The sequence below is a fragment of the Natator depressus genome, chromosome 8, assembly GCF_965152275.1.
Source record: "Natator depressus isolate rNatDep1 chromosome 8, rNatDep2.hap1, whole genome shotgun sequence".
NCBI lineage: Eukaryota > Metazoa > Chordata > Testudines > Cheloniidae > Natator > Natator depressus.
In genome coordinates, this window is record NC_134241.1 from 13,788,097 (window position 1) to 13,815,355 (window position 27,259).

Sequence of the window (27,259 nt, forward strand, 5' to 3'; positions counted from 1 at the left end):
GCCCACGCCAGCATTTCATATTCCAACTTGGGCATTGGTCAGAGTAAGTTTTTCCTAAAATGTGTGGCCGAGGCAGTGTCAATTTCTTTGATCTTTGTCTCAGACCAGCTAGTTAATTTCTGTGGCTATGAATAAAGGAAAAAGACACTCAGCCAGCAGAGGGTACGCAATCAAATGTTCCAGTGATTCAGTCCCTAATCAGAGTTTCTGACAAAAGCTAATCAGCCCTAATATACACAAAGGATGAAGTGGGTGTTTTCCTGCTATTGTCTTCCTTGCAAATTCCAGATTGTCTGGAACCACAGTCACTGTGGCTGTAATATTGTTACACGGCCACTCAGCTGCCCAGTGACAGGTCCATGTCATATGTCTGGTGTACCCATTTAAACAGTCTCACTTAAAGCATCCCCATCACTATCAAAATGAAGAAAAGTGCTTACTGTTTCCATATTCCTGAAATTGTCTCCAGAGAAGCGACAGGTTTAAGGGGGAAGTGCTATTATCTGAATCAAATTCCAGGTCTGATAACTCTCGTTACTTAATTGTGATGAGACTCCTGCTGTTTCTTCACAAGTTTTTATTTCCGTAATGTCAGTGTTTGTGCTTAAAATAAAAATCTTGTTTTGCCATTTTCCTCATGGCCGTTGCCTTTCAGTTAGCATTATACAGCAACTATTAAGCAATAGAAATCCACAGGCACAGAAGATGTCTGGATTCCATAGATGTAGGGGCTCTCTAAATCAATGCACTGCTGTCTTGTTCATTCTGCAGCCAGAGACTGAAGTAATATAGCACCAAAAGTGGTGTTGAACTTTCCACATTTATCTTAATGGGTTATTAACTTGAAAGCCCAGTTTTGAGCATTTCAATGCGACATAGCTTCACGGATTTTTCTTGTTGGAGACTTGTGAAGAGGGACAAGGGGGGGGGGGGAACAATCATAGGAAAGATAAAATTGTGAAGGTTGCAGTTTTGATGACATTGCAGCTTGATTGCCCTGCTGCTTGCTATCTGCATTGGCAGTAATTCTGACATCAAAGGTCTTACCTATATGTACAGCCGTACATCTTTATAACCATTGGCCAGGAACACGGTATGACCTTCTTTGGTTTTAAAGAAATATTAAAGGTGCCTAGAGCCTGAACTAGACATGTATTTTAGATGTAGGTGCAAATCAATTAAAATTTTAAATTTAAAATATAGGAAAGCTGTTGCAATTTCTTAATGGAGGAAAAAAGTGGTACCTCACATGCCACGTAACATTTGGCAAATGTTTTTTTTTTTTATCACTGGTAGCTTCCATATTGTACTTTAAAAATTCAAAACAGATAGATTTACTCAAAAATGCAGTTACAATATTTTGTTGATTGTAAAGTATATGTAATTTTAATTCTGCTTCTTCATGGAGGAAATGAGCACGTCTGAGATCACTACTCTTCTTTAATTCGCAAGGAAGCTGTCTGACATCCAAAGAGCATGAGCTAGTTATAATAGAAGATTTCATTGCAATGTATCCTGTTTTGCTTTGTTGCTTAGGCTGGTCCTTTTTACTGTGTATATCTTTGTCAAAGCTGAAATCTTCCCAAAGAATCAGTGGGAAAATAATGGCTTCGTTTTGGTATTGATAATTTCTCCCTTTTCCCCCTCCCTTTTTCCAGAGGTGGTTCAACTCACTCTTCCGGAGGAACAGAAGGTTAGCATTACCACAGTAACAGTCGGACTGAGCGCTGTATTGACCTGTGCCATCCATGGAACCCTTAGGCCCCCAATTATTTGGAAACGCAATGGAGTCATACTGAACTTCTTAGATTTGGAAGATATCAATGTAAGTTTTGAATTTTAATTTTAATTTGCTTTCTAGTGGATTGCGTATGACTGTTCATTTAAAAGATGATACCTTTAAGTGATCTGTTTTATTATAATGGAATATTGGAAGATGGATATTTTGTTCAGTATGGACTATGACTAGGGAGGAAAAGGAAACTGAGTCAGACAAAATAAACAGCTGGAGCATGGATAACATAGTGCAACGTAGTACATGTAACGTAGTACACCTACCACTAACATTTCATCCCTCATGGTTCATGACAGTCCAACGAGACCGAGGGCCAATGGGTGCCAATCCTAAAAATCATGGGCAGACTGGCTACATAAGCCATGAATCTCCCAGCCATCTTATTCCCAGTGAGAAGGAACATATTTATCCATCACAAGAAACCACAAGTCTGTAGTTGACTGAAATCTCTCTATACATCCAGTCAAATAATATACATTTTAACCCCCTTTTCTCCTACTCTCCACTTATATTTTGGGATGATCAGGGCTAAACTTTTCATGAGCTGCTGGTTGGTTGTTGGGAAGTTTGAAGTTTCAGCTCATTCTATAGGGCATGCCAATGCCCATCCAGGAAGTGTATCTATTAACTCATCCTACTACCCTATGTTGATGCCTAATTATGAATATGTGGGCTAGCTGCTTTCTTTCTTTGTGCTTTTTTACATTAACTTGGCAAGTTATGGACTATATTAAACACAATACTTGAATAATGATAAAAGCTTATTTATTTCATTAATAACATTTCATTTTAGAGAGGATGGGAAATAGTGTACAGAAAATATGGTGCCTATTTCTTTTCTCTTAGCATTAAAATATGCAGTACATCAGATTTTAATTACAGAACAATATTAGTTGATTTATATTTTTGTTCAGCTCTTGTTAATTCTAATATTTATTAATTTAGGCTAAGAGCTGGTATATACAGTATTATATCCCACTAAATTGTTGTGGAATCTGGATTGCTGAAATGTAGAGAAGCCATTGTTTTGTTGTCTGCATTAAAAAGTGAAAACTACAAAGTGCAAGATATAAGTGAACACTGCACCTTTGTATTGCATTTTTCTTTGCCACTGCATGAAAATGTTGTTCGTGTGTGTGTGTGCATCCTAGATGCGGGGAACCTGTATGCCTAAAGACTATTTTATTGCAAGCACAAATTGGCTATGTTCACCTTTCTAAACATTCTGTTCTTTCCATCAAAGCAAGTGCTACCCTTTTCAAGTGTAATTCGTGTTGCCATCTGGAACATGACACTGAAATGCAACTTGAAACCAGCAACATATTGCTATAATATTAACATAGGAATGTAGAGGAACTGTAATGAAGACAGGCAGGGTAGCAAAGCTAGCCAGAAGCCAGTATACCTGACCTGATTTCTTAGAAATATCCTTCAATGGTATGATGTGAATAACCACTTTTGGGTCATTGGCAGTACAATCGCATGGAATCTTGCCAAGATACTAAGTGCAGAATTGTGGCTTTCAAAACTATAGCAGGAAAGTGACATAACAAAATGCATTGTGTGGTTTTGTTAATAAATAACTGTGTGTTTACTATTTGGTACAAATAATCTTCTGGAATTAGACTCTTTCTAATCACAGACTAGGCTCATTATTTGTAGTTGGTGAAGGTGGCATATCTCACCAAAATGTTTAGTTTAGCTAATCATAAGTCAGTCAGCGTCATGTTAATCAGGAGTCCAGGAACAGAATTTTTTGGCTATAATTTTCACTAGATATGGTCTGAGAAAACTGTTTTAGTACCCAGCTCTGGATTAGGTTTAAGACAGGATTTGGTGGTTAAGCTCAAGGTTAAACTAGGGCTAGGGTTCAAGTTTAACTGCTTTGAATCTTCACACTCAAGAGTAGGTTCTAACAAGATTTCAACCAAAAATTGGGGAAATCCATGAGATCAGGTGTTCTTAGGAGATACTGTCCACATCCACACTGGAGGCCCCCTTTGTGACCTGGAACCAAAACCAAAGTCCAGGAATTTAAATTCCTACACAGCCTTAAATTAGAAGAAAAAAGAAAAGGAGTACTTGTGGCACCTTAGAGACTAACCAGTTTATTTAAGCATGAGCTTTCGTGAGCTACAGCTCACTTCATCGGATGCATAGCCATCCGATGAAGTGAGCTGTAGCTCACGAAAGCTCATGCTCAAATAAACTGGTTAGTCTCTAAGGTGCCACAAGTACTCCTTTTCTTTTTTCTTTTTATGAATACAGACTAACACGGCTGTTACTCTGAAACCTTAAATTAGAAGGTGCTTGGTTTGAGGTTCCAGATCAAATCTAACTTTTGTTATATTAATTAGAATTTTTAAGAGAAAACTTTCAAACCAAGAACACTTTAATTCCTTTTTAAATCACATAAATTTAGCATTAGGACACGTGGACTCCTGGTTTACATGATTTACAACTGTGCCTGGTATTGGTCAGTTGATTATAAACAAGACTTGTCTTTGAATGTTAAGAGGAAATATGTCCTAACGCATAAATGGGATAATTTATGCACAATCTCATCACTCCTTTGACTAGTATTCACTTTGGACCTGAAATGATCTCAGTCAATCATTCACATTTTAAACCTGTCTCTGCTCTCAGTTATTCGTGCTGGCTAGGCCTCTTGCTAAGGGGACATCACTGGAAAGTTTATCAAAATGGCACTTGCAAAGACTTACATGGCGGAGAAGCACTATCTGTTTTTCCATTTTAATGTTTCACATTACAGTTTGCTATCTTTTTCATCTTGTCATCTAACACGTTACTACAGTAAACAGCTTTTACAGCTATTAAACACCTTGACATCTTTTCCTTTAACTAATCTCCAAAGACTTTTACTACTACTGACACTTCACTGGCATCTGTATTATTCCTTCTTGTTATTAGTGATGTCACACAGTAGGTTTTGGAATTATGATCTTTCACCTCCAGCCCTTTATCAGAATAATCTAAAGGACTCTGTGGGTTCACATACATCATCTAGTAAGTGGGGAGAGGCTGTGTGTTTCAAGTATTGCCCAGGAGGAGGAGATCTGAGGGATGAATACAGTGGTTGCCACTAGAAAGTCATCATTTACCACTAGATACCTCTCAGTAACTATGGTCTAAGTGTAGGGAATATCTGCGGAAACTGACTGCATGTCTCACGCCCTCCCTAAACATCATTAAATCAGCGTCCTCTGAGTGGGGGAATCTCATGTCCATACAATTGTCTTTCTCAACCCACTCTTCAGGTATGGAACTGGGATGTGAATATGTGAAGCAACAGTGAGTCAGTGCTGCTCAGTTCTGAAAATGAGGCACGAGTCTCTGCAGGTAATTCCAGCAACGCTTCCTTTGCCCATGAGTGCCGTGGACCAAAAACATGGTATACTGGCATTGACACCACTTCCCAAGGTCATTCTGTTTTGTCACAATCTTACAACATTGCATCCCATGCAACATGAAGTTGCATTTGAGATGATGATGTTGCATCTTGGTATGTATGCATAGGCATTTCTTGGCTGATTGAGCACATGGGATTGGAAAGGCTAGCAATTTTTGCCATTCAGGTTTGCAGTGTGGGTGTCAACTCTTTCAGAGATTTGTTTACCATTGCTCCAGTTGGATGTGGGCTACATTAGATAATTTAAAGGTTGACTGTGATGCTTTGCAGTGTCTCTTGTGAGTACTGAAATTCACATTATTCAGTGTTCTATTTAAAGGCATTGGGGCAAGAAAGGAAAAACAGTATGCTTCTTAATATACTTGAAGTCAGTTAATTTAATTACTTCAGTTTTTTCTTTTAGTATGCCTCAAGCAGAAACTCAATTGCATTTCTGCTTTTCACAATAAGGTTAGAAATTTGGCTAATTGGAAGTGCAGCAGGAGATTAATTGTACCTTTTTAACTTCAGGGAAATCCTCCCTGCTTCTGGCACAGTTGCAATCACACACAAACCTACTGGATCTTCATGCACTCAGAAAAACCCACATATTATACTTCAATTAGACTCTCCCTCCTCTAAACGCTAATGGTTATTCAGGGAACCAGATCAAAATATAAACCCGACCATGAGTGGTAATCAGAATCCTTCCTGCAAGCTGTAGTACAGAACTAGGAATACTCTACGACTAAGTGATTTAGCTGTATTTTACTGCTCTGTTCAGTCTCTTGATAACTGTACTGTGAGAAGACAGAAATATGATCTAAATTAAAATAGGAATTGACAAAGATGGACAACAAAAGAGTGGATTAATCCTGAATTTACACAGACACTAAAACTAGAAGATTAAAAAAACCTTGTTATTTATATGCCTTTTTTCTTTATAATATTTTTAAGACATTTTGATTGGCAACAAAATATTAATCACTTTTCACTGCTTATTTAAGGAGAAGTTTTCATGAGTAACACAATAACAATTTATCGTGTCTGATCTATTAAGAGCTCTGTTAATAAATTCAGTCACATAGCTATTACAAAATGCCATCCTAATGACACATGTAATTAAATGTTTTTTCCCCTTGAAAACATTTAGGATTGCCTTACACACCAAAATAATATTTAATCATGAAGAGAACCTTTGTGACTATGAAGTAGAAGCTACATCCATTTTCTTACAATGAAAATTTATTTTTTATATTTGTCCCTTAGTTGAGATGTAGATGCTTTAGATAGTGATAACAGGTTATCTAATTATAAAGAGTTAAATGATTAAATTGTTTTCTTTCTAAAGTGTATCATTTTGCTCTCCAAGAACAATTAGAGCATTTGCTAATATATTAAATTAGGAAACCACTCCTAAGTCCAAAATATAATAAATCAAATTATAGATCCCACTGTATTTATAATATCTGCAGAGCTGTTTCATATTGGTCTGTGTAAAAAACTGGCACATAGAATGGTTTTAAACTCATGTTTCAGCAGAATTTGGAATATATCTAAATTCATGTTGGAATTTATCTAAATTCATAAAATAACTGAGTGCCTCCTCCAGAAATATGGAAAGAACAGATACGCAAACAATTTGGCTTACAATTTAACTATAACAAATGGACTGCAGAATCCAAGAAAGCAAGAACTTCTTGGCTTACCAAGTATCACATGGATAGCTAATACATAAATTCATCTCTGCCTTCCATTACACATTTCACATTAATCTGTACAGTTTTCATTTAAATCCCCATTAGGTCATTAGTCCAAAAATATGCTTTTTTTTATTACACATCATTAAGATATAGGTTTGATGCTGATGCTGGATAGGATGAAAGTTACGTGCTGTCTAAAGATTTGAATAGTGACAAACGCAAACCCCAAAAGCCAATTGCTTCCTTGTTGAAGACACACCAGGCAATTAAATGCATGGAAGCAGGAGTACTTAGTAGCTAGTTTATGGCTCATCTTTCCACTTGTTTGATGAAAAATCAATAATTTCCCTTATAAAATGTGCTCCCAGGAGTTAACAAAATGCAGTATATAGTTTGTTTACTTCTGTAGCTTGTGTGTGTCAATTAGTTTATCTTGTGACAAGCACAGTAGGGCTAAATTCTCCATTATGTCCTGTGACAAAGCTCTGTCCTTGCCTCCGTGGATCCCGCATTTCCTGGCGGATTTCACTAGCCTCAGAGGCTCACTGTGACTCTGCACATAACCCTTCTCTCTCTAGAGACATGGGTCACAGTCTACTGAGCCATTTTCATCATAAGCCAGAGAGGGAGGTGAGGAGAAGTTATCCTTCCTTGCACAGTTTCTGTTGTCTCCCAGTCTCAGTGACTAATCAGGGGGCAAAGGTGTGTGGGGGGGAGCCCGGGCCCACCGTCAACTCCGGGCTCCAGCCCAAGGACCCTAATAGTATCAGCTATGGTAGCTGACCTTTTAGAAACATGACATGTACAATTCCCTGGGCTACTTCCCCCACAGCAGCCCTCACTTCCTCAAGCTCCACTTCACCCTTACCTCAGGGCCTCCTTCCTTGTGCCTGATATGGTGTGTACTACTCAGCTTCTCCAACAGCACAACTTCCTCCCACAGCTCCTGACATGCACACCCACCTGACTAACTGGGAGGCTTTTAACTAGTTTCAGCCAGCCCTTGATTGGCTTCAGGTGTCCCAATCAACCTAGCCTTCTCCCTGCCTTCTGGAAAGTTCTTAATTGGTCCCAGGTGTCTTAATTGACCTGGAGCAGCTGCCATTTCACTTATCCTGGTACCAGGGATTTGTTTAGCCTGGAGCTAATATATCTATCTCCCACTACTTTTCCATAGCCATCTGGCCTTGCCCCGTCACAGTCCTCAGTTTTTCCCTTTTATAGAGCTGTCCACTAGCAGTTCTACACATTCACTCTAGCATTATGCTTTTTTATTTTTATTAATTGGAATTTTTCTTAAAAGAAGAAAAAACCTTAATTCAACACTTCACTCTTTTTTTATTTTCTTACCCTGAACATTTGTGAGATTATACGGCTATTATATAAATTGATGGCACTCTCTCATCTGGAGTACTATGTGCGGTACTAGTCACCTCATCTCAGAACAGAGGTTACCGAATATGAGCCGGTTTAGACCAGGGTGAGGAATATAATGGAAAATAACTCTCATGTGAAGAGAGGTTAAAAGATTGGGATTGTTTACCTTAGAAAAGAGACAAATAAGAGATATCAAATAAGTGCACTTTCTAAGTTGTCTTCAGCAGTAGCCCCATATAGAGTGCACTGCAGTAGTTTAAACTTCCTCAAGAAGGTTATCAGTCTGGGAATTTTTGGATTCCTGCTCACTACTGGAGTGCCAGTTACCACTGTAGTTGTTATGAAGTCTGGATCAGAGAGGAAAGTTTTCAGTCTCTTGGCCAGGCAAAGTGAAAAAAATACTTCTAGTCACTGCTGCTAACTGGAGATCCAGTAGCTATTGAGGATCCAAGAGACCCCCAAAACTGAGAAGCCCCTTCACAAAAGAAAGGCACTACTCTCAAAAGAGGGAACAATTCTTTGTTTTCCCTTTACCACCAACATCACCTCCATCTTGTCTGAGTTGAGCTGCAGCCAGCTCACTGGTTAGTCATTTACAAAATAGCTCTTCAAAGATCCAATGTGTGGACCTTCAGACCAGCCTCTAACCACCCTCCTTGTAAAACAGATATTAGAATAGCTACAGTTTTCAGAGTAACAGCCGTGTTAGTCTGTATTCGCAAAAAGAAAAGGAGTACTTGTGGCACCTTAGAGACTAACCAATTTATTTGAGCATACGCTTTCGTGAGCTACAGCTCCGTGAGTTGTAGCTCACGAAAGCTTATGCTCAAATAAACTGGTTAGTCTCTAAGGTGCCACAAGTACTCCTTTTCTTTTTTCTTTTTACGAATACAGACTAACACGGCTGTTACTCTGAAATCTGAAAATCAGGCCATTTTTTAGGTGCTTAAATATATGCCCAGTTTTAGTCACCCAGTTTTAAAAATGATGGTCAGTGTTTGCACGTAATGATTCAATCATGAGACGGTACAGTACTTTGCCTCAGAAACTCAAGACACTTCCGATTACATGCTGCCATGTGATATGACTACCGCAGGCTATCGTGCTCATCAGCTGTTAATATGGTTTAATAATAATCCCATGTAAAGAAACATCTGTTTTGAGCAAAGCACAGCACTGAACGGATTAAAAAATAGTCAGTCACACTGCCAGCAAAACCAGCCAAAAGAAATCACATTTCCACTGCTTCACAACAAAGTAAAAAGTTCTTACCCTCTAGATGAAAACAAAAAAGGCAAGCTTTTGCCAATTGAAAACCATCCTTTAGCTACTGTCACGCTGTCTGGAGTGATTCATGACCGTGAGTGCCAACCTCAGGGCAAACTGTCAAGAATCAGGGCAGAGACCTCAACCTGGTTGTATGTTCTATAATTAGATTTTACCAACCTAGTAACAAATGTGAACTTCTGAAGCACTCTAACAGTCTTACCTGTAAGAGAGCTTATTCCTTCACTCTCCCACTTCCCTGGTCCTTCTCGCATGAACAGAGAGCAACAATACCCGAAGTCCGAAGGTGCAAACAATTCGATGTTTATTGGGGTGAACTTCCAGCAAGCTTAAATACAAGTTCCTTTTTCCTTATTTTCGAATCCCAACTTACTTCCTGTTTGCCCCTAATTTATATAGTAATATTCTTAGCTATACCTTAACCAATCATTCTACTGACATTTAACTAACCAATCCTAACATATTGTAACATGATTAGCTAACCAATTATATCCCACCACAATAATTAGATTACACCCAGCAAAATTAATTATACAGCAGACAGAAACAATCACAGAACCAGACAGAGATTATACAGACAAACAATAGCAAAGTGGGAACTATAATGACAAAACAATACAGAAGTGAGGATTTCACATCCCAGCTATTGATAAGTGAGTTCTTGCCAGACAGGATGCTATCAAACTAAGTTTCCTTTTACATTTTCTAGGCACTTCCCTTTCTCTGGAGGTGATAGGAATACAATCCTGTCCTGATAGTGCCTGACAGCCCAATAGCACCTTATTTCAATGTGACTAGTTTGGAATGTGAGGATGTGACTGTTCGCTTCCTAGCTTATGGCTGCCTCTGCTGCTTAGCCAAAGGCCTTAGCCTAAGAACAGGGCCTCAAACTGTCACAGTAAGAGAAGGCCCTTACACCAGCAGACAGTGATTTTGATTCTTTCTTTTATACCTCTAGAACTAGCCAAGTGATAAGAATACCCCTAAATTCTTAAAGTACAGGCCTTTGCAGACAGGCCTGAATATCTATATCCTAACATTACCGTGGAGTCACAGACACTCTCATTGGGCATTCCAGTCTATCTTGCCACCCAGGCAAGCTCAACTTAGTGACACTTGGTTGTTATACACCAAAGATCTCAAAATACTCAGGCTGCTCCCAGTCCTAAGAGACCAGTCACGTACCCCAGGTCAATTTGTACTTTATTTCTCTCACCAAAGACAGTGCTTGTAGCCAGTCCTGTAATAGGCTAACTAAAGAGTTATTAACTGGGAAAGAGTTATTACAAAATTAAAGCAGTAAGCATATATACATAAATGAGTTTCAGTCTATGGTTTTAATAGGTGACAGACTTGTAGTCCTCTGTCAGCTCTGAATGTCTTTAAGGGCTAAATAGGGTGACCAGACAGCAAGTGAAAAATCGGGACGGGGGTAATAGGCGTTTATATAAGACAAAGCCCCAAATATCAGGACTGTCCCTATAAAATTGGGACATCTGGTCACACTAGGGCTAACCATGTTGATCCTGCGGGTCTGTGCTTCTGTTTTGTAGCTCCAGCCCTTTGAGAGACCAAACAGCAAAAGGCAGATGAAAATTGTTTTTGTCAGCTATTTTTATTTCCTTCTTCCAGAATTCAAGCTGATGGGACAAGCCCTTTTGCATGTATCCTCTCCATCTGTGTATTGTGATGTCCCACAAAGGCTCATTTAGTTTTGATAGGCTTCTTGATGGTTAGAAGAAGATCCGTCCTGACTCGGTTCACGGTTTCAGAGCAAACATTTTTACAGTCAAAAAGCAAAAACTTAAATATTACTTTATAGCATGTGATAAAGTTAGTATAAGTGAGATTAATACATGCATTAATTTACAAGGATTTCATAAAGTCTAAACACATTGTTATAAGTATAATAGCCATCTTAACTGTACTAACACATACATCAGGGGTGGGGAACCTTTTTTCTATCACGGGCCATTGACTCACAGAAAAAATCTATCGCGGGCCACACACAAGTAAAAAGCAACTTAATTTGGGGGTGGGGGGATTTGAGAGAGAGAAAAATATGAAACGTTGAACTCATCCATCTGGGGGGGATCTCGGGGCTTCCCCCCATGGCAGGGCAAGTGGCACTCGCAGCTCCAGCCCCATGGCAGGGGAGGGCATGGAGGCTTAGGGCTTCTCGCCCGCAGCAGGGCGAGCCAGCTCTCATGGCTCCAGCCCTGCATGGGGGCACCGAGACTTGCCGCGGGCTGGATGCAATTAAGCAATGGGCCAGATCCGGCCCACGGGCCGCAAGTTCCCCACCCTGACAATACGTGAAACAGACTGGTTTCCAGCAATGAATTTGTTAGTGCTTGGCAAGCTGGCACCTGGTCTCCCAACATTCCAGCTACAGAAAACTCTTTCCTCTGCCATAACAGCAAACTACTGAATCGGACAAATTCCCAATTTTACCTGGGTTCAGATTTTCTTCATTTTCATCTACTAAACAGTGCAGAAGCCAATCATATTTTTTGATGAATTGGTCACTATTTTTTGGTGGACTGGCTAAAGGAAAGTTAAAATAAATTAATTGCAGCATCTCATACATCTGTGGACTTCTCACCAAGAGCACAATCCAGCTGCAGTTAATGGAGTTATTTCCATGGACTTTACTGGAAGTCTGATTGGATTCCAAAGAGTCAGTAGGATTTTTGTCTGAATTAAGACTGCAGGTTGAGTCCTGAGAGGGCAGATCCTGAAAACTATCTGGAGTTACAGTTTGTACCTTTTGCAGATGAAATGTTCAATATTTAAGGAACTTGTATTGACTTTGTAGGTTCTGGTTTTGTATGTGTCCAAAAAAACCCATATTTAGGGATTATCCTTGCATCAGTCCCCACAGGAGTTTTGTGCATCACTACAGTTGTGTACCCACTACTCAGTCTGAATCCTAAGCAATATTTCACACAACATGGCTACCCTCTGCTGCACTGTACCCAAGTTGGTGTACTGGCACATATTAGGCTAAAAGGGGCCAGAGTGAGAGCAGTAATTGCAGATCTGCAGTAGGCAGGGGCAGGCCTCCTTATGGCAAAACCTGGATTCCTTGTAGCAAGTGTACAGGAACTGCTCCCCATGTAACTAGTTGCTCACACTCTGTTGCTGGAGTAACTAAAGATATGCACTTGAGTCAGCTGCTGATGACAAGGATGGAAAATAATATTTCAGATATGTGTGTTCTCCTCCCACATCCATGCATATCCCTCTATTTTGCAAGATCCATTCCCCATACACATCCACCTTATTTTGGCTAATTCCGGATCCAATCCACAGACCCCTTAGGATGTATATAATAAATCTGCTCTTAAAAATCCATCTTAAATGTGTGATTTTGAAATCCATTCTAGAGTTAACAGCCCATGTGATAAACTTCTCATAGGAGCAGGCTGTATGAAGGAGCAATAGTCCTGTTTGTTCTTAAAGTAGTTTCCATTGTTAACTAATATAAAGGTCACACGTGAGTAACCCTTCTGAACACCCTCGCTGATGGAACAGAGGCTATTAAAATGATCAAGCTCTCATGCCATCTTAGATTATACAGTAATCAAGTGATGTGAGGAAATTATGGCATGTTGTACAGTTTGAGAGAAGCTTCTTTCTTTAAAGTCAAAGATTAAGAAATTGCAATTGGTCATACAATACCTAGCAAGCGAATTAGGTCCTTCTAGGCCCTGGATGGTGAAGGTTAAATGCAAAATTGATATTTATGATGTTTTCAGGATACATAATCTCTTGTACTGGCATCATAATAAGGTTCACAGATCTTGTATCTATTTGGTGCCTTCAGTGGAATATTTCTTTTCTGGTTCAGAGGCTAAAATTAAATAGGTTGTCAGTGCAACCACAAAAATATCAACATGAGAAACAGCTGGCTGTTTGTTTTGTCCTTTGAAGTGCACATTCTTAGAACGTAAGGGCGTTTTGTTCTCAGTAAAACATCAACATGTATGATGAAAATTTAGATCAACAAGGGGTTTTGAACCATCCTCTGTCTTTACCATGAACAGTACAATCTGGGGCCTTGTTATTTATTTAGAATGTCTCTGGGAGTGTGTCTGCTGCTTTGAAAGAGTACAGGTCCGGCTTCCCTCTTCAGTGCCTCCTGCTAGTCATTGTTGAGTAGAAACAGGCACATGCCTCAACACCCCTTTCTCCTTTTGGGTTTCCGTTGTCCCTGGCTAAGAAGTGCCTCACCCTTTGCAGTGCTGCAAGGCAGGGGAGAACTTGCCTTCCAGTCTCATCCCCACTTCATGCGTCTATGCAAAACAAGATACACTCTAGCCCCAAAGGTGTTTAGCCCGGTGTTGGAATTATTTCAAAGCATTAGAACCCCAGAAGTTCCAGAAGCTCTCAAGATGAGAGCTGAGCCTAAATGAAAGATGAGCCTTCCTACTTCTGGTACCTAAATTGCATCACTGGTTCAGGCAGTTCCCCTCCCGTGTCCTGCATGGAAAGGCATAGAGATCGGCCACATACACTGTCTCTGTCCTTTGGACCCCAAAGAGAGTTCTCTGTGGAGTCCAGTAATTGCATGAGGGATGGGGGGGTCGCTATTAATTAATATTATTATGTGTATTGAGGTAGGACCTAAAAAGCCTATCATTGACCAGGACTCCATTCTGCTAGGTGTTGTACAGATGGGGAACAAAATGATATTCCCTACCTCAAAGAGCCTACAATCTAAGTAAGTAGCTAGTAGGGCTAGGCCCATGGTGTGATGTACATCTACTCCCTCCATAATCCTGAGATTATTCAGAAAAGGTAATAAAGCTGTAGGTACCCTCTCAGCAGTGAAGATACCCCCCCACACACACACACACACCTCCTTTAAAGGGAAGGAAAATAGTGGGACAGTGGACCACAGAGCTAGGGGGAAGGCAAAGGGTTTCTTCAAGCATGGCACTGTGCCTCAGACACACCCATTGAAATCCATAGGTTCTGGAAGGTGAACAGAAAGTTTGTTCCTTAGGAGAAGGATGCCGTCCCCATGAGGAGCAACTTGGAGTCAACTCAGTGGGGAGACCTTTGTGGCGTTGCAAAGCTGGGGAGGCAGGGAGGTGTGTGTACATGTCAGTATAAAATGTCAGAATAAAGTTCACAATGTCTAGTGTAGACAAGGAGAGTGAATACCAATTTGAATTAATGATTTCAGCTAACAGAATCTGTGGGTTTTGCACTTTTAGATGGTGAGTCACGTTGTTTGAATATGTTGTTCAGCAGTAATGTTCTTTTCCCAGACTACATTAGGGAAACAAATATATATCTTTGAGACAAGGTAAACTTGATGCAGGTGTATCTCTGCATATTCTGAAACATCACAATTCCAGGAGGTCTGAACTGTTTATATTATTCAGGAGACTTTAATTTTTCTCTTTTCTTTTTTCAAATGCACTAGTGAGCAGATGTTAAATCTCTTTTCCTGCTGCTATCCCTGAACACTTGCCATCCATAGTCCTCCCATCACAACTATTATTAGAAACTGTCTGATTACAGGAAATAAGAGCAATACCTTGTTTGTTCCAAACCTCTTTACAATCTAGACATTAATAATTTGATCGTAATTCCCAAAAGGAGCAACCAGGGAGCAGAATGTGTTAGCAGAGGTGTGTGTTAGCAGAGACTTTGTAGTGAATTAGGATTGCTCTTCCCTCCCTTCTTCATGAGACTTTTCTGTATGCACATTTTTAAATAATTATCCCAGTATTCATTACAGAGAAAATAGCTCAGTGTGTGAGTACAAAGAAAGTAATAAAATATCGGTTACAATAAATCACTAATAAGCATTTTAGAAATACATAGAGCTATGTGGACACTTAGATTAGGTAGGCAGATGGTAGATAAAGTGAGGGATAGAATATCTAAAAGGTTCTGATTTCATGACCTACCTGAGTGAAAATCTGGCCCTATTAAAGTTAATTGGAGTTTGACATTGACTTTAATAGGGCCAGGATTTCACACAAGAGGTTTATGCCATTGAAATGGGAAGAGTGTCACTTTCCAGTGGGATATATGATACTTGCCGCTAAATTTGGAACGCTCACATTTTTCGCCAAGAAGAGTCACAATATATCAGACTTTAAACCTGCAGGATTGAATGACAGGTTATTGCTTGTCCTTAACATCAAATCTATGTAATTTTGGGCAGAAAAAGTCCACATTTGGGGAGGAAGAAGAAAATATTATGCTTGTGGTTTGTTTAAAAAACAGATGGCAGGTGTTTGAAGCTTCTGAGAAATTTGGAATGTCAGATGTAATCCCGCTATAGATGGATCAGATACACTCTGTTTTGTGTGTGTGTATAAAAACAGTTAAGTATACAAATATGCACGCACATTTTGTTTTTTACAGCACATTCCATCTGAGAATCTGAATTAATCTGAAAACATTACTTATTAAAGCTTCACAACATACCAGAGAAGCAGAGCCATGAACGCAACAGAGATCTCCTAAAATTAAAAGGGAGAAATAAATTAACTGAGGGAACTCACTGCTGCAAGGTATTGAGGCAAATAGGATAATAAGATTAAAAAATTGATTCAATCTTAGGTTGAAATCCTGACCCATTGAGATCATTGGACTTCAATGATTTCACACACAAATGAACAAAGATAGTTACAGTAGCTCGAATAAAAATGTCAACGACTGTCAATTCTTATGGTTCAGAGTATAAGATGATTATTGGTTGGAGTCAAAAAGAAATCTCCTCCCATGATATACCATTGCACAAGTGCATCATCTGGGACTGGTGATTTGCTTTCTTCTGGAATTCCTGGTCCAGTGAACTATTAAAGGCATCTGTCAGGACCCCAGCATTGAATCCAGTCCTGCCAGGTCCTTTGGCGGCATCCTTTGTCATTGTGTTACGGAGATGCACTGAACCGCTAGCCCTGACCAACAGCCTTAGTGCTAAACGTCTACAGGCCCACAGCAGCCACACCTCAGGCCCCTGACTGGATGGATAGGCAGCACTCTCACTGTGTGTCTGGACTATATAAAGTCCCTAACAGGAAGAGGAAGCTGTCTGAACAACAGACCGGTGCCTGCTGGTTGCTGCCTAGACCACCTTACGCTGTTGACTTGCTGGCTTGCCCCACGTCACCTCCCCAGACCCACTGACTGGGCCCGTTGGATTGGATCTTCTGGCTACTCACCTCTGTGAGAATTCTGACCGTTGCCCCTGACACGGATTGACCTGCCAGCTACCTGACCACTTGCTCACCCTTGACTTCTGTTCTGGAACACCCCCTTGCCTGCCCTCTGCCATCAGGCATTACAACATCTTAAGACTATTGATACGGTAACACCTTCATTCCGAGGTAACTCATCAGGAAGTCTGCTCCTTGATTATTATTATAGTATTGATTTTGAATATGTATTAAATTCATGGAGCATGTAGAAGTCAGTTATTATCTACAGTATAATAAAGGAGCTCCGGAAAATGCCCCCTTTCCATATGTTTCTATCAGAAAAAATGTCTTATTAGTACAATAATAGAAAAAGAAAAACTAAATTCTCCATCAGGCTGCCTTTGCAGTAGCTTTCTTGCATTTGTTAAAGGCTGAATTTAACCCCATTTAAATTATTGAAATGATAAATGTCACAGTTCAGGGCAAGTGCACCAGTATTCCCCCTCCATGGTCTACCACAGGCACCCAATTCTAGGCTCCTAGCTCCTCTCCTGGGTAGAGACCCACGTGTCTCTCCCTCTTGCCTGGGGTTTTTCCAGGCTGCACAGTCCCCTGTCTACACTTATTCCCAGCAAGCCAGACTGTCTAAACAGGCCTGCATCTGCACTTTGCTTACTCTTCAAAGGCTATGAACAATGTAATTGCCAGCAGATATGAGTTACCAAACAGCTGTTTCTAAGCAAGCATAGTTATTCTTAGAGTTAAAGCATGACAGAGAAAACATATTAAAAATAAGAAAAGAAACCATATGCATGCTAATAAGCTTATCAGATCACCCCTGCCAAATCCAACCTCAGGCTCTGCTAGGTATCAGTCTTTCCATCTGGAAGGATTGCCACCCAGCTGCCTGGGACAGAGGGTTCTGTCAATTTGCCGGATCACACTATCCCTGACAGGTGTTTGTCTATGAGCCTCTCCAGGTAGTGATACCTCTCTGGAGATGTTACAACCAGAGTGAATTTGCCTAATCATCCCTCACTGTTCTTAGTCCCTGATGGGCTGTGGTAACCCTCCCCCATGGAAGTACATTCAATCCCTGGCTCACAGTGATACATAAAGTTAATATAGTAAGATCTCTCAAAGATATTTTAGGAGATTGCCATATCTGTCACAATAAGCATATTTAAAATCAAGAACAAATAATTCTAATGAAGCATAAGTTCTCAGCTTGTCTCTGGAAATGAATTATTAAAAGGGCAAAAGAAAGTGATTTAAGAGTCCATGACTAATTTAGTTTTTATATGAATCACTCATGCATCTATTGTAAAAAAGATGAGGCATTTGGTTAGTGTGGAGAAATTATTTTCAAAGTGATAGACGTTGTAGAGTTTGCATTGTAATTATAATCTCATTAAATTTCTGGGTACATTTTGTTTTAAACATTATCAGATGGCTGTTTCTGGGACTCTGAGGATCAAGCAAGATTTTCAGAATACAAAAAAAAAGAATTAACCAAATTTTAATCACAATAGTGGTCATCAATAAATACTGGCACTGTTTCTTTACCTTTAGTGAGAAATACATTGCATAGTGAGGCATAAAATCAGCTCTGAGATGCTGTAATCAGTGGGTTTGAAAAACCTCAGTTCTAGAGAGACAGTGGACAGGAGATCATGTCTCATCCAGTCTATGAAATGCATTTAACAGCTCAAAAGGTGATCCTTTGTTCTTGCTTTTACATGGGGTGTTTCATATCATGTAAGTTCTGATGGACTCAAATGACAAGAATATCATTAGCTGAGGTTGTATAGGTTGCTAGGTCTTGATATCAACCCTTTGACAGCTGCTGGTAATTACTGGCATTGGTAGCTCTTTATCATCATCGAATTAGAAATCCACAGGGCCTTTTCAGTCACCCTTTAGACAGGTATTTATCAGCGTTGGGAAGCTGATGCTGGTTAAAATCAAGGATGAGTAGGATTTCAAACTCTGGGTCAGCACAATGGGAGGGGTGTGGGGCACACCATGTTTTCACTAGGTACACAAGGCAGCAGGCAGAAGCATTTTTAGATAATCCAGATGTTTTCAGACATAAATATTATAAATAGAGTTGGGCCCAAACCAAACCCTCAGATCTGATCCCTCTGAAGTTTGGGTGAATTTAAAATTCAAACTCTGATGGAAGGTGTACAAATCTTTACAATTGGCCAAACCAGCAAAGACTAAACTTGGGGGTGTTCAGAATTCAAAGCCATAACTGCATTTGTAACTTGGAGTTCCCTCTGTGTCCTTGTTACCTTAGCCTAACATCTAGCTCCAGGCCAGGCCTTGGTCAAATATGTAGGAGGAAGGCAGAAGGATGCTCCCCCTGAGTCTGCAGAGCCATTCCAAATGCTGAAGTAGCCCTATATTCCACTAAAAGTGCCCACCACTCAGGGAGGTCCGACATGATGCACTACGTAGCAATGGATCTTCCTGTCCCCTCTCTTATGGCCCACCGCACCTGCCCCTGTTACACAGGAAGTTTGAGCACGGCGGTGGCCCACACAGTGCATATTCCCAGTGTGATGTCCATGATCCATTCCCACCCTTTTTTCAAGATGAATCACAGTGGTTCCGTTTGCTAAGAGTTTGTGACAGAGGAAAGTACTAAATATGTCCAAGTGATCGTCCATACCACATTCAAGTCCATCTCTAATACAGTTTTCCCATGAAGTATTTCAGCAATAACCCACTAAAGAAAGATGTGCATAAAATTCTTCTCTGCTGTGAGGCTAGACCACAATATGGTACGCGTAAAGGCTGTGACAGAATAGTTTGGTAAAGGCATACCTCTCACCCTGCCAAAGCCCACATCCAGTGGTGCACAGTGTGTGAGAAAGATCCAAAATGAAGACCATACAAAGACTATGAAGGACAAGAGGCTTAATCTGCAGCCAGGAAGATTTAAATTAGGTATTAGGAAAAAATTTCTAACTCGATGGGTAATTAAGCCCTGGAATAGGCTTCTAAGGGAGGTTGTGGCATCCCCAGTTCTGGAGGTTTTTAAGAACACGTTGGACAAACACCTGTCAGGGATGGTCTACTCTAGATTTACTTGGCTCTGAGTGCAAAGGTCGGACTTCATGACTTCTCAAGCTCCCTTCCAGCTGTACATTACTATGATTATTCATGCAGGATAATTTGAAAAGTGCTGTGGGATTCATTCCTTTAGTGTAAATAACTCAGTAACCACAGCTATAGGATTCTTTATTTCTGATGTAAATAATTTTCAGTAATAAAAGCAAGGGGACATCAAAGGTATGTGGAACTGAGGCAGCTGTGATTAAATTAATTATATGTCTCAAAATGAGAGACCTGGGTGAAAGAACCAGGAGTTTGTGTTTGCTTTGTTCAGTACCAGGAGCACTAATACTGTTCAGTAAATAATTATAATAGTACATGATGTACATTTTTGGTCTGTTCACACAATGTACTCAGGTTTTCAAATATGGTCAAACATCTTATTTGCACATGATGATACTATGGATGTGCAGGCAGATTAGCTGTTAGCTTCTACCTGGCTATTTGCTTACAGAAAGAGACCAGTTTGTACACGCTCAGAGTATTTGTTCAACAAAGTAGATACTTGGGATTGCACAAGTTTATCTTTGAAAATTAAAAATTAGCTGGTACTAGCCCTGCACAGAAAGAATGCTTTCACTCATGGCACCGGGCTGTAGTTTTTCCATTATTTCTTCCTTTTTATTTTTGTAAAGCCAAATTATTTTTACTTAAACAATTACAAATCATTCTATAAAATACACACAATCTTAATATGTGCTAATTGCCCTTTGCATCACTCTGGCAGGGCAAAGGGACTTCAAACCTGCCCTAGAAGGGCAGCTGGGCATTCCCCCTTGTATACTGTACAAGCTTTCTTAGGTAACACAGAGTCAGTGTAGCTGGTTCTACGTCACCCAGTTCTCCCACCTCAGTGTCAGAGATACACACACTTTAAGCAGCCGTGAGCCTATTCTAATATGCACTGTGGGCCAAACTGCCTTCCAGGACTGGAAGCCAGAAAAAATCAATGCCTCCTTTGAACCTTCCACCTGCTCTTAGGTGCACAAGCAGAAAGCTGGGTCACACTGGGGATTGAACCCAATGAGTCAAATTTTGCTACTCATTCCCTTTCTCTCAGCTTCATTCACTTATGTAGCAGTACAGGACTTGTGACATTACAATCACATATTGGGTTGTGAATGAAATTGTTTCACCTGAGGCAAAATGTGAACTGGATTTACAAACAAAAGTTTACACTTCTTTAAATGTGGTGTCTCAGAACCTTAGCAGATCGTGATGTCAACGAATGTATTGGGAAGGAGAAGTAGGATAAATAAACATGGAAAATCTTGGTAATCAGTACAGATGGAAGGGAAATGGAACACAGAAAAGGCATGTGTCATTTGTCTAGAGTAGTTTTGTTTTAAAATTGACTGTGTATGGTCATGACTTTAAGATTGCTAAATATAATAGCAGGCACTGATCAATTTAAAACACTGGCTTTTAATTTTGCAAAGTTTGAATGTATCCAGAGAGTGAATTATCAATCTTTTTTTTGAAGGGTCCCTGCAAAATGTAAATGATACTCACAAGGAAGTACAGCATTTTTTATTTCAAAGAGGGAAAAAGTGATACAGGCTGTAGAATAAGACAGTTTGCCCTCTGTCACGGCTTGAACTTACCAGTCATGAACCTGCTGAAAAACAAGGATTTTTACTAAAACATTTAACAGTTGTTTTATAATGAGATTATTAGATTGTACCACATACAAAGGCAACTTTAATTCTGGCATTACCTAACTTTCAATGCTTGACTTTTCAACCTACATAATGTTCTTCTGAGATAGGGTGGGTGGGTGTGTGCATGCATATCACCGTTCTAGGGCAAATGGCACCTTAGACCCCATTAGGTGCTTGGTTTCCTGTACCTCACTGCTGGAACCATGCAGTCCAGACACTCTTAGACTGGCTCTCTGGGAAGTAGTCCCCCTGTTTCTCAACCATGATAACGCAACAGGCCCAGCTGTGTTAGGCACCTGTAAGCCCTTTCACTTCGGGGACCTGTGAGCTGATTAAAGTGACTCACAAAATGTCTCTTCAAAGCAAAGCATTATTTATTCATTCCCCCAAAAGGTCCAAGCACACAGAGCAAAAACAGTAAGAGATCTATATACATGAATCTTAGTTACACTTTAATCTTTCCTAACAGCTTCTATAAGTTCCCCTCAGGTCAGCCAAACTCCATGTCTGGCTGGGAGGAGCAGACTTTCCTGCTTGCAGCATGTCCTCTGTCTGTGTGTTGCCTTGCGAGCTACAAGAGTGACTTCTGCTGTGTGCTCGCAAATAGAATGACCACCTTTTCAAAAGGCAAAAGCAGGACACATGCAAGACCCCCTGCCCCCTTGCGCCTCCTCTTTCCCCTGGAGCCCCCAACCCCCACCTCCCCCCAAGGCTTTGTCCCTGCTCCTCCTCTTCCCCCTAAGGTCCCACTCCCTGGCCAGGTTGAAATCCAGAGCCAGGCCGTGCTAAGAGCCACCCAGCGACCATGTCCCTCTGTGGGGAGTCCTGGACCCTCCACCTGACCTAGGCAGGGGGCTGGGGGGCCCAAGAGCAGCCCCTGGCCTGTGTCTCCACCTCCCCCAGGGCTCCCCACAACAGCCCGGGTTCCCTTAGTGTCTCTTAGTACTGCCCAGCTTCGGCTTTTGGCCTGGTCGGGCATGGAGCCCCAGAGAGAGAGGAGGAGCGGGGGGAGGCCTTCTCGCGGGGGAGGGGGGAAAGAATAAGACCCACCTCAGGCCCCCCCACAACAGGAAGAGCCTCAGGCAGGTATGGAGTGGAGCCACAGGAAATCTACAGTAATTCGGCTTGGGAATGGGACTTCAACTCTGCATTTCAGGAACATCTGCCCCGAATTGGGCGGGACAGTCACCCTAGCTCTCACTGGCAGTTCGTGGGCAGCCTTCCTTAGCTCACCCATACGCCTTCCCTTTTCTAGGCCTTGGGTCCTGTAATGGCTTAGTTCCCTTGATCTCTCTCTTCTCAGCCTTGGCAAAATGCTGTAGTCACCTCTTCATGGCTGTAAGTCTGCTATTGGGCTAGAGTGTTTGTGGGCATGCTCCTTATCTAGGCCATTATTTTATCTTTCTTCCTTTGTTCTTTTAACAACCCCTTTTGGTCTAACTCCATAGCAAATTTATGCATCATATTCATAAATGGAACAGATATTTTCCCAGTTTGTTACAATGTGCATACGTAAACATAAAATTCTGATGTACTAACTGATAAGGTCCATAGGGAAAAAAACAGAGAAAACGATAAGATGCAAAAAGGAAAAAACAGTCATTAATGTTACAAAAATACGATGTTCTTTCTGTAGACAATATACAGCATTGGGATAGAATGTAATAATCCCAGGTTTTGATATCGGTCATCCTGAATAATGCTCTTATCTTCAGTCATGGGGATTTAGTATATATGCATGACTGCCTACACACTGGAAATATTACCCCTCTATGTTTGACATTAAAATATGGTATTATCTCAATCATATTTGATAAACTTATTTTTTAAGAATCAGAAAATAGCTTTTAAAAGTCAAAACCATGCTTTTAAGAAAAAAGCTTTTCTTAGAGGAACAATATATTAGAGGAGAGGAATAATAGTATAATCTTGCATCTGTTTGTTTTTGGAAGGATCTTTGCTTGTACTAATACATTTGTATGCATCAGAGAAAATATATCATCCATAAAAAGACAATTACAGAGCACCAACCAAGCGTTTCAAACATTATTCAGTAATGTCTATAAGGAAGCATCACTTGAAAGAAAGATTTTATTGTTTTGTTTTTCTATAACTTCATATAAATCATTCCATAAAAGTAGCCATTTTACTTTTATTGATCGAAACTCAATCTGAGCTGCATCTAGGATTAGCTTTCAAAAATGTTAAATATCCTGTATAATATACAGTTTGCTTATCTGGTGCAAATTTTTTTTTTTATTATTAACAATGGTTGCCACCTGGAGCTGAGTGAATGGTTGATTTTTTCGGTTTGGCCAGCAATCTGAAAAACCAGAAAATATTTGGTGTATGTATTTCTGTGTCCCCTTATAACCTTTACCCCAGTGGTTAAGATACCTGCCTGTGATTCAAGGGATTCAAGTGGGTTTGAATTCCCACTCTGGAGCAAGGACTTGAACTCAGATCTCCCCCTTCTCTGGTGAGGGCCCAAACCACCTGGCTATAGTCTATTTTGAGGTAGCTAGCTGTCAGTGTCGCCTGTTGAAGCTGCTCTACCTTTTATAAATACGTGAATATTCATTGAGCCAACAAGAGAGAGAATGACTCATAAACCTGGTGGTTTGGGCACTCACTTGGGAGAGGTAACAGATGTGGATTCAAATCTTCTTTCTGCCACATTCAGAGGAGGAATTTGAATCTATTTTATACAGATTTACTTCTGTCCTTTAGATCTGTGGCCTGAGTTTGCCCTTTACCTTAGAAAGTCTCAGCACGTTGATTACCAAAGGCTATGTCTACCCTACAATGTACCCTACAATCAGTATAACTTATGACTAAATCAGCCCCCTGAGTGACATAAGTTACACCAACATAAGTGCCGGTGTAGACAGCACTATGTTGGTGGGAGAGCTTCTCCCACTGACATAGCTGCTGCTGCTCATGGAGGCTGGAGTAGTTAAGCAGGCCAGGAGAGCTCTTTCCCATTGGCTTAGAGCGGTTACATCAGAGATCTTACAGCGGCTCAAGTGCATCGGTGCAGCTGTGCTGCTGTAAACTCTAGTGTAGCTGTGCCCTAAGACAGACCTTTGCTTCAATACAAATGCAAGTTTTGGCCTAGTTTCCAGGAGTCATGCAGTACAATTTTCTGAGTTGCATCTTGCATGTTATATTGTTAGACAGACGTTTTTCCCTGAATACAGATTTATGATAGAAGAGTGATTGAGCTCAGTGGGAATGATCAATGCACTATGCTTAGTAGCATTTGCAAGTTCAGGCCCTAACTTTCCATTAGCTATTTCCAATAGATCAGGCTATACATTGTAAACTCTTAGGGTGAAATTCTGGCACCATTGCAGTCAATGGCAAAACTCTCATTGACTTCACTGCGGCTTGGATTTCACCCTTAGGGCCAAATTCTGAGTAGATGTTTGAAGGCAGACCAAAAATTGAAGGGGACACACAACTTTGTGAAGAAGCATTGGCAAAACCATAGTTTATGTGCTAAGGTCATGCTAGCAGAAACAACAGTAGCCACGTCCGCAGTTATTTCTGCCACCTGTGACATTGTAGGCATCAAAGAGCATGATCTGGGACGAAGGGGCATGTTAGTCCCACTGGCAAGCTCCACTCATGCTTCATGCACTTCCTTATTCCATCTTGTAACGTGTATAAAACCTAACAGAGCTCCAGGGCCACCTTTTCTACCCACTCATGGTCTGACCTGGATTGATAGTGTACCCTCTTTGATGCCTGGTGTGGTTCAGGGACAGAGATTTAAAAGAGTCAGTTAGCAATATTTTTCTTTAAGCCCCAGCTTCTGGAATCAAGAGATTGAATGAGAATCTCAGCTTCCATCTTGTAATAAAGTCAGTTTCTAACCCTCATGGTTGCAGAGAAAAATCTTTATGAAGAAGGGAACCTTAGTGGCTCAGAAACCACAAAACAAATTAAAAAAGACAAATAAACCAGAAGACAAAATAAATCTCATTATTTGAAAACCAGTCTCATGACTGGAGGAGGGTAGGAGATCCTGACTCAATTTTTGAAACACTTGGGGTTGGCAGTCCTGCAATGGGAGATGATAGAGCCCTCCTGCCCAGTAACTGTGGCTGGAAGGATCTGGATAAAGGGCTTGCTCGGGGTAAAGTCTGCTGACTGCAAGACCTTAGCTTCCCTCAGCACCTCCAGGCCTGTGGATTGGGGGGCAGCATTGGATGCATCTGTCCCATCCCTATGGAAACTTTCTCCACTAGTCCTGAACAAAGACACACATTTTGGCCTACATAGATTTCCACTGTTCTCACTTATATGAGGGTTTGACGCATGTAACTCAGAATTTGGCCCCTTAACTAAATTTTGTATGTTTTCAAGATCATATCAAACAAACCAGATGGATTGTATTTTATTCTAAATGGGAGTATTTAAAAAGGCTGGCATAACGGATAAAACTTCCTGTAGGGATTTTCCTGTTGCACATTGCATATGCAGCTTTCCTTCCTCCAGCCACACTTGGAGTTTGGTCAAACATTCTTGGGTTTTAACCAGTGGAGTAATTTTGCATCCCTGTTTATTATCCATCCTGTTGTATTTATTTTGTATTCCTCTTATTACATAGCATGAAATTTTACTGTACTTCTCCAGCGAAATTCTGCAAAGGATTTCATTTAGCATGCTTCATGCATTGAGCTAATTAAGGAAAAATCATTCTTTGAGCTAATTAACTATGGTTTTTTACATGTTTCCTTCTGGGTTTTGCATAAAAGTGTAAACATTTTAGAGCAGCAGAAGTCTGAATACTAATGAAGAGAGAAAAGAAGCTGCTGTGTATGTTATTCCCCAATATAGTCCTGTTTGGGATCACTTGCAATAACTTGATAAGCAGAGCACAAGGGCAAAATATCCAGATACTCAAACCTAGCAACACAGACATGAGAATTCTCTGGAATAACTTTCATTTTAACTTACACATGGAGAAAATATAAGTAAAGCTGCTGCAGATGAGAGCTAGGGAAAGGCACATAACCAATTAAAAATATCAAAACATTTTTGAAAGAAATGCTCTTTCTCCTTACCTCCTAACTAGGCTGTTTTTAAAATCCTTTTTGATATAAGGTGTTTTATAGATAACTGATCGTTTCAATTCTTTCTCATCGAGACTCTAGGTCAAGATGCACTGTGTTAGCGATCAGCATAGATCCAAACGGTCTTTAACTCACCCAGAAGTTAGAGCTTGCTTTATAACCTTAGTAGACAGATATTAAATTCCACTATAAATTACTGATAGATGGCTGGAGACTGTCATCTTTTTACAAGCATCGAGCATCTTGTTAACACCAAGCAAAAAAGTTCACACTCAATTGAATTACTTTAGTTGCATCACCTTACTCATAAATTGTCACTCATTTCCTCCCACATACTGATTTATGCATTCCAAAATTTACTACTAAAAATTCAAGTTGTGTTGCCAAGTTGAGATCCTATCAAAACAAGCTGAAAAAGATAGCCTAGTCTTGTGTGACGTTTAAAATAAATTTGCTAAATAAGGCCTCTTTCTTGTCTTTGGTTACCTATAGGATTTTGGAGAAGATGATTCCCTCTACATCACCAAGGTAACAACTATTCACATGGGCAATTACACCTGTCACGCCTACGGCTATGAAGAGCTGTATCAGACCCACATCCTTCAGGTGAATGGTTAGTAAATGGCATATATGACAATCCACTGAAAACGTTCC

The 27,259-nt window shown here is 40.4% G+C and overlaps 1 protein-coding gene across 6 annotated transcripts in view; it reads left to right on the top strand.

Annotated features, from left to right (window-relative positions):
* Positions 1–27,259, top strand: part of FSTL4 (follistatin like 4) — a 671,384-nt gene that overhangs the window by 600,003 nt on the left and 44,122 nt on the right. For all 6 annotated transcript variants that reach the window (XM_074960459.1, XM_074960458.1, XM_074960457.1 and 3 more), the window contains 2 exons: positions 1,659–1,825; positions 27,098–27,218. In XM_074960459.1, coding sequence (XP_074816560.1) covers positions 1,659–1,825; positions 27,098–27,218 — 288 coding nt within the window. The remainder of the gene's footprint in view (positions 1–1,658; positions 1,826–27,097; positions 27,219–27,259) is intronic.